General features: G+C 38.5%; 2 protein-coding genes and 1 non-coding gene across 3 annotated transcripts; 2 read left to right on the top strand and 1 right to left on the bottom strand.

Moving 5' to 3' along the window:
* The first annotated feature begins 720 nt into the window (after positions 1-720).
* Positions 721-14,643, top strand: klhl15 (kelch-like family member 15). Its single transcript, XM_057322721.1, is given in 10 exon segments — positions 721-959; positions 1,922-2,003; positions 2,852-3,563; positions 3,679-4,770; positions 13,398-13,506; positions 13,509-13,608; positions 13,701-13,808; positions 13,885-14,027; positions 14,120-14,211; positions 14,436-14,643. Coding segments are annotated over 10 exon segments (2,679 nt in total). The 5' UTR covers positions 721-898; the 3' UTR covers positions 14,616-14,643.
* Positions 7,949-8,022, top strand: trnat-agu (transfer RNA threonine (anticodon AGU)). Its single transcript has one exon. It is a non-coding gene; the product is annotated as a tRNA-Thr (tRNA).
* Positions 14,644-14,768: 125 nt separating the features above from the next.
* Positions 14,769-18,348, bottom strand: cct5 (chaperonin containing TCP1, subunit 5 (epsilon)). Its single transcript, XM_057322720.1, has 11 exons — positions 18,115-18,348; positions 17,547-17,607; positions 17,309-17,473; positions 16,859-17,057; positions 16,578-16,770; positions 16,318-16,467; positions 16,108-16,227; positions 15,805-15,990; positions 15,553-15,690; positions 15,280-15,460; positions 14,769-15,034 (listed from the first exon to the last, which is right to left on the bottom strand). Exons 1-9 carry the CDS (start codon positions 18,217-18,219, stop codon positions 15,649-15,651), a joined length of 1,221 nt encoding a protein of 406 aa, XP_057178703.1. The 5' UTR covers positions 18,220-18,348; the 3' UTR covers positions 14,769-15,034; positions 15,280-15,460; positions 15,553-15,648.
* Positions 18,349-18,608: the final 260 nt, after the last annotated feature.

Raw genomic sequence — 18,608 nt, 5'->3', positions numbered from 1 at the left:
ACCCTCTTAAAGGTATTCATCCAAAAATATTTAATTCTGTCATTATTTATTCGATATCATGTTGTTCAATACCTGTATTTGACATGTTCTTCTGTTGAACACAAATGACGATTTGGCAATGGAAGTCAATGGGGGCCAGTGTTGTTTGGTTTGAAGTGATTTTCAAAACACCCAACCGATCTTAACTATGGTAAAAAAAACATTTTAAAACTTTCAATGTCATCAGTCTAAACAATAGTATCATTTTATATTAAATGTTTACATTAATACCAGTTATTAGTAATTAGAAAATTATAATTAAATAATGTGAACACAAATAACATTAAAAACACATAACCCTATAAAAAGTATTACGTAAATAGGTTAGTTAAAAAAAGTTAAATCTCTTCATGTCCCCCTTGGGCACTACTTAGGATCCCACGGTTTCATGTACAATTTATACAGAAAGCATAACTGAAATCATAATAAATGTCAAAAATATTATGTACATTTAATCGAATACAAAACTATTTTGTTTAAGCTTCCCATGAAAATGTTGTCAAAATGTATTTTCTTGGCACTCTGACTTTTTGCAGCCTGTTTTGTAATCATATATAGGAATTATTAAAATAATATTAAAATACATAAGTGTGAACTTCTGGGATGTGTAAAAATAAATAATGTATAAAAAAACTATTACATTTCCGTTCGACTGAAAATTGTTCGGGAAATGACGTCAGTGCAGACATTAATATGGCGTCTACGATTGCAGTAGAGGCTATGGATAAACAACATTTAGCTATTCCGTTTAAATAACACCGGTTTATTGCCACTGAAAGACGCTTGTGGGCAGCGTGTCGCCGTCTATAATGACATTTTATATTTAATTTACCTGATCCTTGTCTGACACTAGCACTCCATGTCCGAAGGACCTCGGGCTCCCTGGTCGAAGCGGGGTTGCGTGGAGTCGCATCGCCGAGGTAAAACACTGCTTTAATCATTTTTTTTCACATAAAACGTTGTTGCGCTTAATATACCACTAATTTTAGTGTATTTTAGCTCAAAACACAACATATTATTTTATTCTTTATGGGTTGACATGCAGTGAGACGAGTCAGTGATAATTATTGGCTGTCTTAAATCGTAGTGAGCTGCCTACCCAGACAGCATCTTTATGCTTAATATGCGATCTTTTAACGTTCGCAAACGCAAGCTGTTAAGTTTAGACAGGTAGCTACCGTTTCATGTCTAGTCGCTTGGAGACAAATTATTTCAGAAACAAACATTCAAATAATGACAACTGGACAAATGGTCTTATCTGTCATTCGGTAGCCCACCCCTGTTGAAAAAAACCATGCTGGTTTGGTATGTTTTGATGCTGGTTTAAGATGGTCATGTGCTGGTCCTTAGCTGGTTTAAGATGCATCAAAACATACTTAACCCAGCATATGCTGTTTTTTCAACAGGGATGGATTTCTTTGAAGTGTGAATTGTTGCATGTTTAATGAATAGCTAAACGAGGTCATCTGAAGCTCAAAGGATTGAAAGAAAACAAGGTTGAGTTCAATGTAAAGTGGTATCATCAAAGTGTATTGTCGTCAAAGAGAAGACTGACAATCTATCAAAATGGTACATTAATATTTTACAGAAATGTATATAAAACTCAAAGGTCACTGGAAGGGCTAATTGAAAGTAAACTATTTTGACACCCAGTTTTTAATTATAGTTTAACATATTTCTAAGTACGGTTCAACAGTAAAACGAAAACAAATTGGACAGACAATTCAAATGGAAAAATAATCTAAGTATAAAATCTTAAAAGTATCTGCTTTTGTTGCCTCTATTCTTTCAAACAACAAATCAGATGTTAGTCTTTTCTAATGTAACATTTGATGCATTATATTGAATTATTTACCAACATGTGGATGTCACCTGTTTGTAGAGCAGGGAAAGTACAAGCAGAGGAAATGTGAACGTCCCTTCAGTGCAGTGAAGCCGACGGTTGGCCAGGAGGCCTCTAAAAGGTAACATAATTTAAGCAATAGTCATCATCACACTTATTTTTTCCACAAAGTCACACAACCTGCTAAGGGTTGTACTTCATCTAATGGTTAATATAAACATTATTGTTAAACTATAAAATACTCCTCTGCTGTGTACATAAATATAGTTTTTCCTTCTTTAACTAACTCCATTTATGTCAATAAACTTCAACACATCAGTAACACAATGGCACGTTTATTCGTTGAAGCATCTGTACCATGTCAGTCTATTGGTCATTTTCACATTATTTTAATGATCAGGGCTTGTTCAATTTGTCATTTAGGTGAATATCTTCCGAATTTAATTTCCTACGGACACAAGAGGTACTGTCCTCTGATTGGCTCGGACACCCCCCTGTGACATGCCCGTGGCCAATCAGAGGTGAGTGTGCTGTGTGTGTGCTCTAGAAGGGGTAGTGTGTGGGGGAGAGTTTGCCTTTCAGTAGCAGAATGGTGTGAAAGTTCTTGAAGTCTTTCCAGAGGCTTAATTAAAGACTGGCATGTTTTTCACAATCTAATATTCCCTAAACTGCAAATAGTTGAGACATTTTGGTTGTTGAAAATTGCTGTTCTGGACATTAATTAAAAGATTTGTGTCATATTCTTCTCCATCTTGTTGATTGATAAGAATCGGTTTCCTTGTTAGGAGCTCTGTGACATGAGACAAATCGATCTTATTTCCCACAAATGCCTGAGAAGATGGTAAATGCCCATATCTCTCCATCACAGTAGTGGAGCTGTCTTCCCAACCTTGCAGAAATGACCGGCTAAATTGGAATTTATTGACTCTTCTTGACCTGTTATTAATGAGAGCGTCTGTGTTTCAGCAGGTGCCTAATGGCGGGGGATGTGGAGGTGTACCTTTCCCAAGTGCACGATGGCAGCGTGTCCTCAGGCTTCCGAGCCTTATACGAGGAGCGGCTGTTGCTCGATGTCACGCTGCTCATCGACGAACACCACTTCCAGGCCCACAAGGCCCTGTTAGCAACACAAAGCGACTACTTCCGAGTCATGTTTACGGCTGACATGCGGGAACGTGACCAGGATAAGATTCACATGAAGGGGTTGACGGCAGCTGGGTTTGGTCATGTCCTTCGTTTCATGTACTACGGTTCTTTGGAGTTGAGCATGGTGACGGTGCAGGAGATTCTGCAGGCTGCCATGTACGTGCAACTCACGGAGGCCGTAGAGTTCTGCTGCTCCTTCCTGCTGGCCAAGATCTGTTTGGAGAATTGCGCTGAGGTCATGCGCTTGCTGGAAGACTTCAGCGTTGGTGTAGAAGGGGTGCAGGAGCAGCTTGATGCTTTTCTGCTGGAGAACTTTGTGCCTCTGATGGCACGACCTGACTTCCTTTCTTACCTGAGTTTGGAGAAATTGATGGCGTACCTGGATAGCGACCAGCTGAGTCGGTTTCCGGAAATTGAGCTGTACGAGGCCGTGCAGGCCTGGTTGAGACATGACCGGCGACGTTGGAGGTATACGGATGCTGTGGTGCAGAACCTGCGCTTTTGCCTCATGACTCCCGCTAACATCTTTGAGAAGGTAACAGTGCTTACTGAATACAAAAGAAGCAACTGATTTTGTTTGTTTTTTGCAACTTTTGTTTATTGTTGTTAGCAATATGCTAACGTTTCTTATTTCTTTCTTCTTCATGTAGGTTAAGACATCAGAGTTCTACCGTTATTCCCGCCAACTGAGACTGGAAGTTGACCAGGCGCTCAGCTACATCCATCAGGTGAACGAACAGCCATTGGCTGATTCCAAATCCAACCGCATCAGATCAGTGCGACACCAGACGGCTGTATTCCGTGGAATGATTGGCCACAGTATGGTCAACAGTAAGATCCTCCTCCTGCATCGCCCTAAGGTGTGGTGGGAACTGGAAGGCCCACAAGTCCCGCTCCGCCCTGACTGCTTGGCCATCGTCAACAATTTTGCTTTCCTGTTGGGTGGCGAAGAGTTGGGTCCGGATGGAGAGTTCCATGCTTCCTCCAAAGTTTACCGTTACGATCCAAGACAGAACTCTTGGCTGCGTATGGCAGACATGTCCGTGCCGAGATCGGAATTTGCTGTCGGCGTCATCGGAAAGTATATTTATGCCGTCGCGGGCCGTACTCGAGACGAGACGTTCTATTCGACGGAGCGTTATGACATTGTTGAGGACAAGTGGGAGTTTGTTGACCCATACCCTGTAAACAAATATGGGCACGAAGGTACAGTGCTTAACAGAAAGCTGTATATCACCGGTGGCATCACCTCCTCTTCCACCTCAAAACAAGTATGCGTCTTCGATCCAGGTCGGGAAGGAACGTCCGAACACCGCACACGTCGCACGCCCATCCTCACCAGCTGCTGGGAGAACAAGTCAAAGATGAACTATGCACGTTGCTTTCATAAGATGATCTCCCACAATGGGAAGCTGTATGTGTTTGGTGGGGTGTGCGTGATATTGCGCGCTTCATTCGAGTCCCAGGGCTGTCCTTCGACGGAGGTATACGACCCTGAGACAGACGAGTGGACTATTCTCGCCTCTATGCCCATCGGGCGTAGCGGGCACGGAGTGGCAGTGTTGGACAAACAGATCATGGTGCTCGGAGGACTTTGTTACAACGGTCATTACAGCGACTCTATCCTCACTTTTGACCCCGAGGAGAATAAGTGGAAAGAGGATGAGTATCCCAGAATGCCTTGCAAACTGGACGGGCTACAAGTGTGTAGTTTGCACTTCCCAGAATATGTTCTGGAACACGTGAGACGCTGCAGCTGAGGCTATTTTTGTCATTTCTGGACTGTTTAGGAGAAAACGTTTACAGGTGTGATAAGTAATACTAATACTGTTGAAGCTTTTAAACTGTAGGCCAGTGCTTATTTAAGAAAAAAATATTTTTAGGATTTCATTGTAGAAAGGAAAGTTTGTTACTGGGTCATATTCAAACCTTGTTTTGGTCACGTCTGACTGCACTGTAAGCATTATCCTGTAGAGCACATAATATATTCCTCATGTTTCACTACATTGTCTTCTGTGATGCTTCACTCTATTCCTTCATTCTAGTGTTTTAGGGGAAATCATGTTTATGCATACAGTACATATGTATTCCACGACAGAAATCTAAATAGCCCGCTGCATCTAGAAGCAATTAGATAAAAACAAATGAAGTAGAGGTTGTACAACTCATGAAAAAATATTTAAAGTTCCTCCTTATAGTTATAGTTCCTCCAAAAATGAAAATTCTGTCATCATTTACTCACGCTCATATAATTTCATACCTATATAAATTACTTTGTTCAGATGAACACAAAGATATTTGGACGAATGTTAGTCATTTTCAGTTCTGTGATATCAATGACTACCATAGTAGGAAGAATTAAATGGTAGTCAAAGGTGCCCGAGAACTATTTCTTCAAAATATCTCATTATGTGTTCAACAGAACAAAAAAATACAATACATTTTTTCCTACTATGGTAATCGATGCTACCAAATATCTTTCTCTGAGTTCATTGGACCAACGAAATGTATACAGGTTTGAAACAACCTGAGGGTGAGAAAATTATGACAGATTTTTCATTTTTAGATGAACTATCCCTTTAAGCCTCCCTGCCTTTTTCTTTCACGTTTACTAATCTAAGAATGCATTTGTGCTGATACTAGTGATGTTGTAGTGGTGATGATAATGACTACGATTGTAACAAACATAATTCTTATGATGTTGACAAGCATTGCACTCAAATAAGGGCATATGTTACTGTTCTACAATAACACTGGTCCTCCACAGTTGACTGCAGAGACAGAAAAAGGAGGACAGAGATTAGGGGACATGTGGTTCTCCCACATTTATTGGTTGTGCTTATGCTTATTTTATATTTATTTATTAAAATGGCAGAGCCTTGCCTTGATCCATTCAGTATAATATAATGAGCTGCTTTTGTGTTTGTGTGTGTGTGTGTGTGTGTGTGTGTGTGCGTGCGTGCGTGCGTGCGTGTGTCTTGCTCTCATTTTGTTTCACAAGCAAAAGGGCTAAAGCACATATGCATTGTCTGTTTAATGTCTAATTAAACAATAACAGCAGTTCTGTGAGGCTTTTTCCTCTTCGTATTAATATCAGTTGTGATTAAGATGGATTAAGCTTTGATGTTTGTCATTATTTAATTTTCTGTTGTGCTAAAAGGGATAGGTTAGCCACAAATAAAAAATCAGTCTCACCCTCAAGTTGTTACAAACTTGTATAAAATATGTAAAAAATGGTGAGATATTTGAAAGAATGTTTTTAACAAAACAGTTCTGAGGCACTATTGACTACCATAGAAAAAAGCTACTATGGTAGTCAATGGTGACCCAGAACTGTTTGATTTCCAACATTTTTTAAAATATCTTCTTTTGTGTTCAGTAGAACAACAAATGTTATACAGGTTTGGAAAAACTTGAGAGTAAGTAAACGATGACTGAATTTTCATTTTTGGGTGAACTATTTTGTGTCTTCCTCAAACACTAACTTTATGACCTTATGTATCCGTCTTGTAAGTCACCCTTTTGTGTCCAGAATCCATGCTAATGTCATGTACATATTGATGCCAAACTGGTCAGCGGGGGTCAAGTTGTAATAATGAAGATGCACAAAATGTGTCTGCAGTAGATTTTAATCTTGTCTTGTTATCCTTTAGCAGAATAACAGACAATTATTCCACTATAATAATTAATCATAGCCCTGTAACTTGTTATTGAGAGGGGAATAATCAGATTGCTAACATGTTTATCATTATCTGATGGTTCACTGGTATTTGGAGACTTTGTAACTAATTTCCAAAAATAAATGTTCATACTGTCCAGCTCTTAGTTTTCCTAATTGAATACAAGAAGCATTTTGTTGTAACATGTTGTGCTCCTGTGTTTGGATTCAATGTTATTTGAGCCACGTTCATCTTTGGATATCAACATCTTTTCCTGTGGGTTTATGCCTTTAAGAGGATCCAGGGCCAGGACCTGCACTGCCATTCCAAGCCTGCTCTTCAGCTTGTGTGTCACCATATCTGACAGAATAGCAACACAGCAAAATTGTGTTCATTCTTGTAGGTATTGCTGGTCCTTAAAGGAACATGTTTTGGTTTATTCTTTTATGATAGAAGCACTATTGCAATGACCAAATCAGATAAATATCACATTTTAGATATAAGAAAAACTGCTTCAATGTTCCACGCTTAACAATATTTAACAGCTGTTTTTAAATCAGTTTTTTAAATAGAGTTAAACATTGGGTCATGCTGTATGTCAACAGAATAAAAATCTTTACGCCTCTGTCTGTCATACATTCCCTTAAAACACCAAATCTGTACAGTGTAGGGGAGGCTGCTGATTGAAAGTTTGTCACCTTTCATCTGATCACGTGTCTTTGTTGCGTCACCTTTTTCTAGTTTGTTATAATTAACTTCATGGTGATACAAGGAAGGTTTAAAGATTTCTGAATCTTTTCGATGGTTAATTCCTTGGCATTCACTTGAACAACAAGTGAACCATATGTCTCTAATGGACTTTATATAGCCTAAGCTCTCATTTATACATTAGGAAGATGAACACTTCAGCTGGTTAAATATAGTTTTTAATCATTGTGAGGTCATCTAAATAATGTTCTGCTTAGAGATCATTATAAATGAGTGGAAGAAAAAATAAATCGATTTTTATTCTCTTAAATGACATTTGTTTACTTATTTTAGAGATGTTGGCAGTTGTACGTTAAGATGTCTAACGTTGGAGTCGTAATCGAAACTCAGTTTGTGAGGGGAAAGTTATGCTATCGCCTTCGGCAACAAGAGACGTTCTTATAATGATTTTGATGGTGATGGTGAAACACTATTTAATAAAAAAAGCAGTGTATTTTAGGCTGTAGTATCAATTGATTGATCAAAACCTTTTAGTTATGCCCTAACAAGACGTGGCGCCGTGGCTTAGTTGGTTAAAGCGCCTGTCTAGTAAACAGGAGATCCTGGGTTTGAATCCCAGCGGAGCCTATGAGAAATTGGTACTTTCACATTTTCGGGCTTCAAATTCCGTACTTTACAAAAGTAAGTACAGTTAGTATTGTAATATAGTGTTAAACATTGTTCTTTATAGTGTTTACCATGTATAGTTTACATTATTAATATTATACCTTATCTAATATTATTAATATTCTGCCTTATGCTGTCTTTAGTCACTCATTATAACGACCGTATGTGATTTGAGCCGAGCACACGAGGCTGAATACAGCTTCTTATTCGCAGCTTCTTTGACGCTATCCGCTCCACCATAGACATATATATATATATATATATATATACAGTATATAACTAGACGCCGCATTGTCCGCTGTATCGTACGTCAACACCGCCACCATATTGGTGAGGGCAAAAGCCGACTACGAAGACAAGTGAATGATGGAGCTGCAGTTATCTGGATAAAAACACAACATCGTTTTCATTTCTCAACTAATTTCAATACTTTTCTGTGTACGTGGAGTACAGAAACGTTTTGGCTCCAGTTAAAGATGGTTAGACTTGAAAATGTATTTATTGTCATACGGAACTGTTAAAACATCAAAACAATTCGTCTTTACTATATGACTATATACTGATATTTCATACTTACAATACACGGCAGTGTTATTTGTTTTACTACATCACATACATCATGTTTTACTGCTGTAACGGGTTTACCGGATAAATAAAATAACATATTTTATCTTTTTATCGTCTAAAATTACTACAGAAAAAGCCATTTCCACAGTGAAAAACATTCATTTTTATATAACACGTACATTAAACTATATTACCTTGGGTGTTTTGTTCCATGATTCAAATAAATCTCAGAAACAATCTCTAGGCTACATGTCTGTTTTATTCTCGACTACTATAACGTGGTTATTTATTCTGTTGCTTGTCTTGTCTACAACATATCACTGAACATGGTGCCATTTAGTGGATTCTCCCGAATAACAGGCACAAATAATGGATTTCACATTTCCTTATGACAACCATTAATTTTAAAGTAGCTATAATCGAGACAAGAAGCAACTAGAGACATGGTAAAGTTGTATTCTATACGTATATCGTAAACCATTGAAATATGTTAAGAAATGTAAACGTGATTATATGTGGATGTGGATATGGATATGTGACAAGACATATGAATGAGACATTGAAATATTAGACCATTGGCAGAGCTTTATCTCAGCTGGATTTGACGGTGCGTTGAAAGTTTCACTGCAGAGTTATACCAATTTGTATTACCTATCACCATGCAAAATACATACCATTTTACTATAACATATTTTAAAGTTATGGACCCATGAGCTTTGCATATATCCCAATACAGTTCAATGGACCATTGCACTCTTGGGCCATTTTGAGTTGCTATATTTCAGACGTCTTTCTAGGTGCGTTAAAAATGTCAAATGTGGGTCATACCATGCTTATTATCACGCAAAAATGCAGACCTTTTTGCTGTATCATTTTAAAGTTATGGACCCATGAATTTGGCATATATCACAATACAGTTCAATGGGCCATTGCACTTATGGGCCATTTTGAAGTTCTATATCTCAAATACCTTTAAGGGTGCGTCACATTGGGGTTATACCCAGTGTCCTTGACTACCACCATGCATAAGAGCAAACATTTTTACTGTAGCATTTTAAAGTTATGGACCCATGAAGTTGGTATATGTCACAATACACTTCAATGGGTCATTGTACATATGGCCCATTTTGAGTTGCTATGTCTCAAATACTTTTAAGGGTGCATTGAAAGTTTCACATTGGGGTTATAATCAGTGTCCTTGACTATCACCAATCAAAAATGCAGACCTTTTTACGGTATCATTTTAAAGTTATGTACCCATGAATTTGGCATATATCTCAATACAGTTCTATGGGTCATTGCACTTATGGCCCATTTTGAGGTGATTCATCTCAGTTGTCTTTGAGGGTGCGTAAAAATGTCAAAAGTGGGTTATACCCAGTGTCCTTGGCTACCACCATGAAAACAAACAGACATTTTTACTGTATCATTTTAAAGTTATGGACCCATAAAGTTGGCATATCTCACAATACATTTCAATGGGTCATTGCACTTATTGCACGTTACAGGCGTGCAATGAATCTCGCGATAGCCAAAGCTGTGAAGGATACATTCGTTCTATCCTTAAAAACCTGCGGAAATAAGGTTGCATTTTGTGGCTGCTTTTGAAGCAACCTTTGAATCGGGACAGCCTTACCAGTATTCAGTTGCGCTGCTGTTACGCAATTGGTCTTAAAATGCAGCCTTCAAAGGATGCAGCCCCCGAATTGGGACACAGCCATAGATGTCCATTGGAAGAATGGAATGCGGAAGTAACTTGTGTCATGGACGGCTCTATAGTTCCAAACATTGCATTGAAGCCCATCCATTTCACTGTTTCCCAAACACATTCGCAGGTAAGTTGATAAAATACATCTCTGTAAACCTGGTGTTTTATTATAAAGATGTTTTTGAAACAAAATATTGTTTTCCTAAATAAAAATGGCTTTTCTGTGTGTCTGTGTGTGTGGTTGAATGATTTTCTATAAAAACTGCTCTTATCTCACAGGCAGATCCTTTAAGGTATCCTGGAGAGGCGAGAAATCCAGATCTCAGCAGCTGACAACTGGAGTTCCCCAGGGATCAGTTCTTGCTCCTCTCCTCTTTTCTATATATACCGACTCCCTGGGTCAAATTATTAAGGCACATGGGTTCTCATACCATTTTTATGCATATGATATGCAGCTTTATTTTTCTTTTCAGCCAGATGACCCCACCATCTCTGCCCGTGTCTCTGCCTGCCTTCTGGACATCACTTCTTGGATGAAAGAGCATCACCTACAACTTAACCTCTGCAAGACAGAACTCCTGGTAATACCGACCCACTCATCAATTGAACACCACCTTACCGTTCAGCTCGGATACTCAACTATAACACCCACCAAGTCTGCGAGGAACCTGGGGGTGATGTTTGACGACTAGCTGAAATTCACCTCTCACATCGCAGCAACCACTCGAACTTGCAGATATGTGCTCTACAATATCAGGAAAACCAGGCCGTTCCTGTCAGAGCATGCTTCTCAGCTGCTAGTTCAAGCTCTGGTCATATCAAGACTGGACTACTGCAATTCTCTACTGGCTGGCTTTCCAACCAAATGCAGTCAAGCCCTTGCAAATGATCCAGAATGCAGCTGCGCGTCTAGTTTTCAATCAGCCTAAAAGAACCCATGTAACACCCCTCCTGATTTCACTTCACTGCCTGCCAGTTGCCACCCGCATCAAGTTTAAATCGCTGACACTGGCCTTCGGAACGATAACGCCAAATTCTCCCCTTTACCTTAACTCACTACTCCAGGTCTACATCCCCTCCCGTCATCTTCGTTCTGAAAATGAGCGACGCCTGGTTGTTCCATCACAGCGAGGCACCAAATCGCTTGCAAAAACCCTTTTATTGCCACATACAAAATTTGACATATCCTTGAATCTTTAATGCCTGTGGTTACCTGAATCATCAACGACTGTTTCCATGTTTTGCGAGTCCCTTGTTTAAGTAAATTGTTTAGGTAATTGCAACTTTTTATCTCAGAGTTCTTTTATCTCACAGTTCTGACTTTTTCTCACGATTGCGAGTTTATAACTCACAAATCTGATTTATTTTCTTAGAACTGTGAGCGATATACACTCACAATCGCATCTGTCAGTCCAATGAGAGAAAAAACACTGACTTTTTTCTCAGAATTGCGAGCTTGAGAAAAAAAAATCTGAATTGTTATAAAGTTATAAAGTCAGAATTGCATGAAATAAACTTACTATACAAATGTCAAAATTGCGAGATCTCGCAATTGTGAGTTTTTCATGCAATTCTGATTTCATAACTTGCAACTGCGAGTTTAAATCTCGCAATTCTGAAAAAACAAAAAATATTTTTTTTATTTAGTGATGGAAACAAGTTTCCATGAAACACAATGCATTCAGAGAAGGGGGTGAAAATGTTTAAACAGGATGTGTAAAGATTTTTTATTTTGTTTATAGAAAATGTTGTTTCCCAGAAGACAAAATAAGTACATTTTGCCTCCAATTCAAAAAGTTTACACACCCCACTCTTAGTGCATTGTGCTTGCCTTTTTGAGCACCAGCATTTTTCCTTTTCTTTTTTCTAAGATTGTGTGCTTTTTTGCTTTAAGATATATTGTGGAAAACTAATGTTGTTTAAAATAAAATGCAGAGGAAAACCAACTCCTCTGTTTGGTGATCCCTTTGTATACATACCTTATCAGTATTCTAAAGTATTCCAAAGTATTTAGATTAAGTTACAGAATTTGTGTAATCTAACGGAATACGTTACAAATTACTTTTTAAAGCATGTATTTTGTAATCTGTAGTGAAATACATTTTAAAAGTAACCTTCCCAGCCCTGGTAATCAGTCTATATATTGTGTTGGTATTTAGTGAAATTTGTTGCGAATACAGCTGCTTCCACTGTCTCTCCCGCTTAAACCCATTCAAACAGACTGACAGTTTGGAACTTGAACCACGTGACCACGCGGCGGCGAGATCAAAGTGTGTCGCAACTCTGTTTTTCAACGGCTCTGGTTAACTGTTATGGAAGTGACGGCTGTTCAGTTGGAAAAAACTTATATGGTTATAAACACTGAATTGTTGTTAACGCAGAACTGTCTCCGTGTATCTTTGCTAGCTCAAGAGCTACAACTTTATATGTTAACCTGGAATCTTAACTTAAAAAAAAAAAGAGAACTGGGGTTAGATTCTGAAAGCTTTTGCAGGGCATTGAGTTTCAAAGAGTTAACCCCAGGTCTTTGTATGAATCCACATTATGGATTTACGCATAGATCGCACGTTAAAACATCTGTACTCAACTTTAATTTCTTATAATTTAGTCTGAAATTATTTGCCAACTCATCATGACAAAATCAACAAAATGCAGTGCTCATGCTGCACGAATTTTTCAGCGGTGGGCGTTGCTAAAAGGGGCAAACTCTTTTCTGCCGACTGCGTTTTGGCTGAAGTGAACACATAAGAAGAGAACACATAAGAAGTCCCGTTTCAGATTAGCTTTTGCTTACAGCGAAATATATCATCAACGAGAGGGTGAGTGAATTTAAAAATACAGATCTCATAAGTATAACATTTAAAATGCGTTGTTATAGTTATTTGGCATAGGTGCTACTTTGGCGCATGTTCGTCTATGAGCGCGTCATTTTCGTCACTGTCACTGTTTGAATGGCGTTACACAAATGAATCACATGATCGTCGTTCACCCATGTCTTTAGATAGACAAGCAGAATGAATCAGTCAAGTCATTATACGTAACATATCTCCTTTTTTAATAGATGGCAAATGAAGCAAGGCCCTGTCCATGTGATTTAGGGGATACAATTGAATATGGGGGTCTTGGAGAGGAAGTTCAAGTTGAGCACATTAAAGCCTATGTTGTCAAGCCTGAACGTCACACAAGGCCATCATTGTAATTCAAGACATTTATGGATGGCAGCTTCCGAATACGAGATATATGGCTGACATGCTTTCTGCAAATGGATACATGTAAATATTTGCTTTGTTTCAAATGTATTTATATTAAATTTGTTGACCTATATGAATTTTAAAGTGGCTAGCTGATTATTTTGCTATTGCAGTGCTATATGTCCAGATTTCTTTGTTGGGAAAGAGCCATGGAGTCCATCTCAAGACTGGTCAACATTTCAGCAATGGCTAGAGGACAAAAAACCCACAGACATAAAAAAGTAAAGTTCTATCAACTTGCCTTTGTCCATATGTTGCAGAAAAAAAGTAACAACAAACATCTTGTAATTTGGTTAGGGAGGTGGATGTTGTATTGAAGTATCTGAAGGAGCAGTGTGGTGCAAAGGATATAGGTGTTGTGGGTTTCTGCTGGGGTGGAGTTGCAACCCACTATATTGCTCTTCAATATCAGGAAATCAAAGCTGGAGTGTCTTTCTATGGTAATGTATTTCTTCCTCCTTAAAAGTCAAACAAGGGAAAAAAATGTGTGGCAAAATGTCTGTACTCCAAACTATATATTCTTTCAACCCAGGTATTGTTAGAGAGAGAGAAGACAGGTTTGATTTAAAAAGTCCAACCTTCTTTATCTTTGCGGAAAATGATGCCGTCATTCCTCTTGATCAGGTAAAAACCCATTTTTTATTAAACCGCCTGTGATTCATTGTATTTTATTAGATTTCTTGTTCTGACTGTAGTTTTCAACTTCACTATTCCTTACTGAATAGTGAATACAGAGCCTATATAACATACATGATCATTGTAATAATATATATATATTGAAGGAAGATATGTGAAGATAGGGTCTTACCCACGAGTTAGTCTGTTTATTATTTTTTCTTTGAACAAAGGTGACTGTGCTAGAGAAAAGGCTGAAGGAAAAGTGCACTGTTGACTTCCAAGTGAAAATCTTCCCTAATCAGACACATGGGTTTGTCCATCGCAAGAGAGAAGACATTAACCCAGATGACAAACCTTACATCGAAGAAGCCAGGACAGATATGATCAACTGGTTGAATAAGTACATGTAACCTTCAGAGGATTAAAAAGACGGACCATTCAAACTATCTGACATGCAAAAAATTCATAAAATTGTAATGAAACTGATGCAGTTCTTAATGTGTTGTTGGGTGCAAGCATTTTAAACTCAAAGTATAGAAAGTGACAACCATCAGAGACTCAAATCTGAAAACAAAATTTTAATGATCACTTCAGTACTACATTGACAGAGAGCTGTATCAAATGATAAATAACTGTACGAAGGTTGTGACACATTCCTTTAGAAGTGCTGGAGATCATTCACTTCAACAGCTACACAATGCTCAGTCCTCAGGTTCGCCAGGGCCCCTGATGTCATCGATCTTGAGGATCATCTTGACCACTTGAGTTGCCAAAGAAATCTGCTGTTTCTTTCCAATGAGGGTCTCAATTACATGTTGTTGCTTCATGTCTGCAAAGATTTAACCAAATTTAATTTAATGCGTTTTGTGTAATAGCTCATTACTCCATACTACAAAGCAAGTGTATGAACACTAAATAAAATATCCCAAAAATATTGACTGCCTATCCTTGCATAACTACTATCGTTAAACTCTACTACATGCTGTTTATACATTCCCCATTATGTTTAAGTACTGTTTTGTTTTGTATATCGTATCGTATAACACTACTGATATATATTGAAGTAGTCCATACCGTTTGTTGCCAACTGTAGGCAGTCAATTCCAAGTGCCGGGTTGATTTCCTTAACTTGTCGGGCTCTGACCTCTGTCATTGTTTGAATGGGGTTCAAACCACTGTTCTCTGCTAAAGCCATAGGAATGACCTCCAAAGCATCAGCAAAAGCTCTCATGGCATACTGTTCCAAAGAGGGGCACTGCAAAAAAATTAAGGGAATGAATTATAAATATAGGTTTGATTAAGTGAAACATTTCAGAGTATCTTAAAATAAACTCAGAAGTGTGGTACCTTATCAGCAGCCTGGTTGACAGCAAGAGCACAGGAAATCTCTGAAGCCCCGCCTCCATAAACAATGCGGTTATCACGCACAAGATTACGGATGACTCACAGAGCATCATGAAGAGCTCTCTTAGCCTCCTCAATAATCTGCAATGAGAGGAATAGGAAAATAAGTCAAGAAACGAGGAAATCGTTAATGACAATTTTAATATAAAAAAAGACCATCCATATCATGTCATAATTCTGAATGAATTTCCTTACCATTTTGTTCCCACCACGGATGAAGATGGTCACAGCTCTAGAGTTCTTGCACTCTTCGATGACCAGCATTCTGTCTTTAGTTGTCCCAAAACAGATTTCCTTGACCAGCCCAGCAGTTCCTAACTTTTCTGGTGTCAACTCGGAGAATCTGGGTACAATACGTCCTCCGGTAGCGATGGCAATGAGCTGGAAATGTTTCAACAAAACCCATTTTAGTATGTTCATGTCATCAGAACTGACAATCAACTAAGATAATGTTGAGAGTCTCGCAGTGAAAATTATAGCTTTGTAGTTGTTCCACACCTCAATCTCAGGTCCACCGACCCAGCGGACAGCAGGAAGCTCATTCTGCAGGAGTAAGTGATTGGCCTCATCATCAAAACCCCACTGGCAAATAGCAAGATTGGCGCCATTCTCCTTGATCTGTAGTTATGTTATAAAGACAAAAAAAATATATAAAAAATGATTGTTGTAGGGTACATGTTGTAAAACTAGCTAAAATATATAACAAACCTGTCGAATCATCTCCTCAAATTTCCCCTTCTCATACTTCTGCAGTGCTTTGTAGTCCTCCACTGAAGTCACATCAAGCTTATGCTTGGTTTTGGGCTTGGGTGGCTCAAATGGGCAAGTAAGGATGGCAATCTTTGTATCTTTCAGTACCTGGGTGAATGCAAACAAAACAAAGCCCTTACTTATGTGATCATAATAATCCCATTATGCATATGCAATATAAATATCTCTTTAAATTTGTATTAACGGTTAAAACATACCTTGGGCATCTGAGGGTGACTAAACTCTTTGTCCACAATGACACCTTTGATGAGTTGAGTGTCTTCTAGTTTACCACCAACTTTTCCTTCCACTTTGATAAGTTCAAAGTCAACATCCTTTCTCTCCATATCAGCCACTGTTAAGATGGCATTGACAGCAATCTCTGCCATCTGTCTATGACACCGGTTGATCCTGTGAATTAAAGTACAGATTGATTTAATAATAATGCCCACAATGTTGTCAATAATTAATTTTATGAGAATATAACTTTTACACTCACACTTTGGATCCTAGCGTGGTCATGGCTGTCTGAATAAGGGGCTCTGTATTGTTGGGATCCACTGGGAAGCTATCACTATCTTTGTTGAGCTGTTCAATGGCAATCTTTGCAGCCTGGTCATAACCGTCAGCGATCCTGATGGGGTGAATTCCTCTATCTATCAGTTGCTCAGCCTGCTCCAGAAGAGCTCCGGCCAAAACTACAGGGACATAAATACTCATTAGGGCAAAATCTATATTGAGTATTTATTTAAACAGTTGGCACAGAACACAGTGAAATAAAAGGCTCATTTGCTGACTTTATGGTAAAATGTGTTGAATGAGAAAATTACATTCTATTGGTACCTGAAAGCTCTTTTAAATACAAATATTTAATATATAAATGCACACATGCACATTTTAAAATGAAATCGGAGAAAGATTCTGATCAGGTTAAGGTAAATGCACCTACCAACAACACCAGTGGTTCCATCTCCAATTTCATCATCTTGAGACTTGGAGAGCTCAACCATGAGTTTGGCAATCTGGTGATCCACATCCATCATGCTGAGAATCGTTGCACCATCGTTGGTCACAGTCACCTCACCGTCCTTATCAACCATCATTTTGTCCAGTCCTGAAACATTACTAATTTGTATCAAATACATGTAGTGACAGAATGGTCAGAAAGTTATGCATCGACAACTTACCATTTGGCCCCAGTGATGTTTTCAGGGTGTTTGCGACTGCCTTCGCTGCCATGATGTGTGACTGAAATTTATATGAATTATTAAGTTATTGAAACAGAGTATGAACATTCAGATGTTAATCTGTTTGACATAGTATTCCCTCTGCTCTATGGAGAACTGTCACACAATAAATTGCGTCACTAACAACAAATGCTTCTTCTTGACAGGATTATAACTACTGAAAAACCGTACTTCATACACTTTTAGCAAAATAAAAGAGGGTTTAATAATAGCTGTATCATCTAATATCAAATCTTTCTTCAGATTTTCTTATTATGTGATTTAGCATCATGACTCAAACGCCTCCAGCGGAAGCACATGGACCATCCGCTAGCCGACATGAGGCACATCAGCGATTCAATATATATAACACCAGAACCCATTCATTTCACATTAGACCACAAAGTCAGATTGTGAGAAACGCGCATTTAAACCATCAAAAGATTCAAAGTTCAGTTGTAGGATATAAGTGTTATTTAATACACCGTTAAAATACGCAAAGAGCCCGTTAGCACATTGGCTTTTGTACCTTCAGAGCTTCCACGCCAGTCAGGCGAGATTTCTTGTCCTGGTCCTTTATGATAATAAAAGGCCTTCCATATTCATCGAAGGCGAGAGTCCCCAGTGCCGACATTGTGGACCTCTATCTCAATGAAATGCACAGCTAGAAAAAATGTCTTTAAATGCCAGAAATAAACCCTAAAGCTGTGCACCTCGCCGCGCGGATCAGCCGGCTAGGTTCTGGAAGAATCTCGGGGTGGGATGGACCAAACCAAATGGAATATGTTAAAACAACCAGGATAACTTTTTTCTCAGTAAAATGAATTACTCATATAAACATCTAAAACGGTAAAACGTGACTTAGAATAGATGATGTTTGTCAACGCACCACTTTTACACTTTTAAAACGAGTCAACATTAATGGTTCAGTCCACTATCGCGATAACACAACTGCACCGCGACCACGGCCACAGATTTATATGTCATATACATTAACTAGCACGCGTGTATTTATGTGGGTTG

The sequence above is a fragment of the Triplophysa rosa genome, linkage group LG23, assembly GCF_024868665.1.
Source record: "Triplophysa rosa linkage group LG23, Trosa_1v2, whole genome shotgun sequence".
NCBI lineage: Eukaryota > Metazoa > Chordata > Actinopteri > Cypriniformes > Nemacheilidae > Triplophysa > Triplophysa rosa.
Note: the sequence above shows the minus strand (reverse complement) of the source record. Positions and strands in the feature narration are given on the sequence as shown.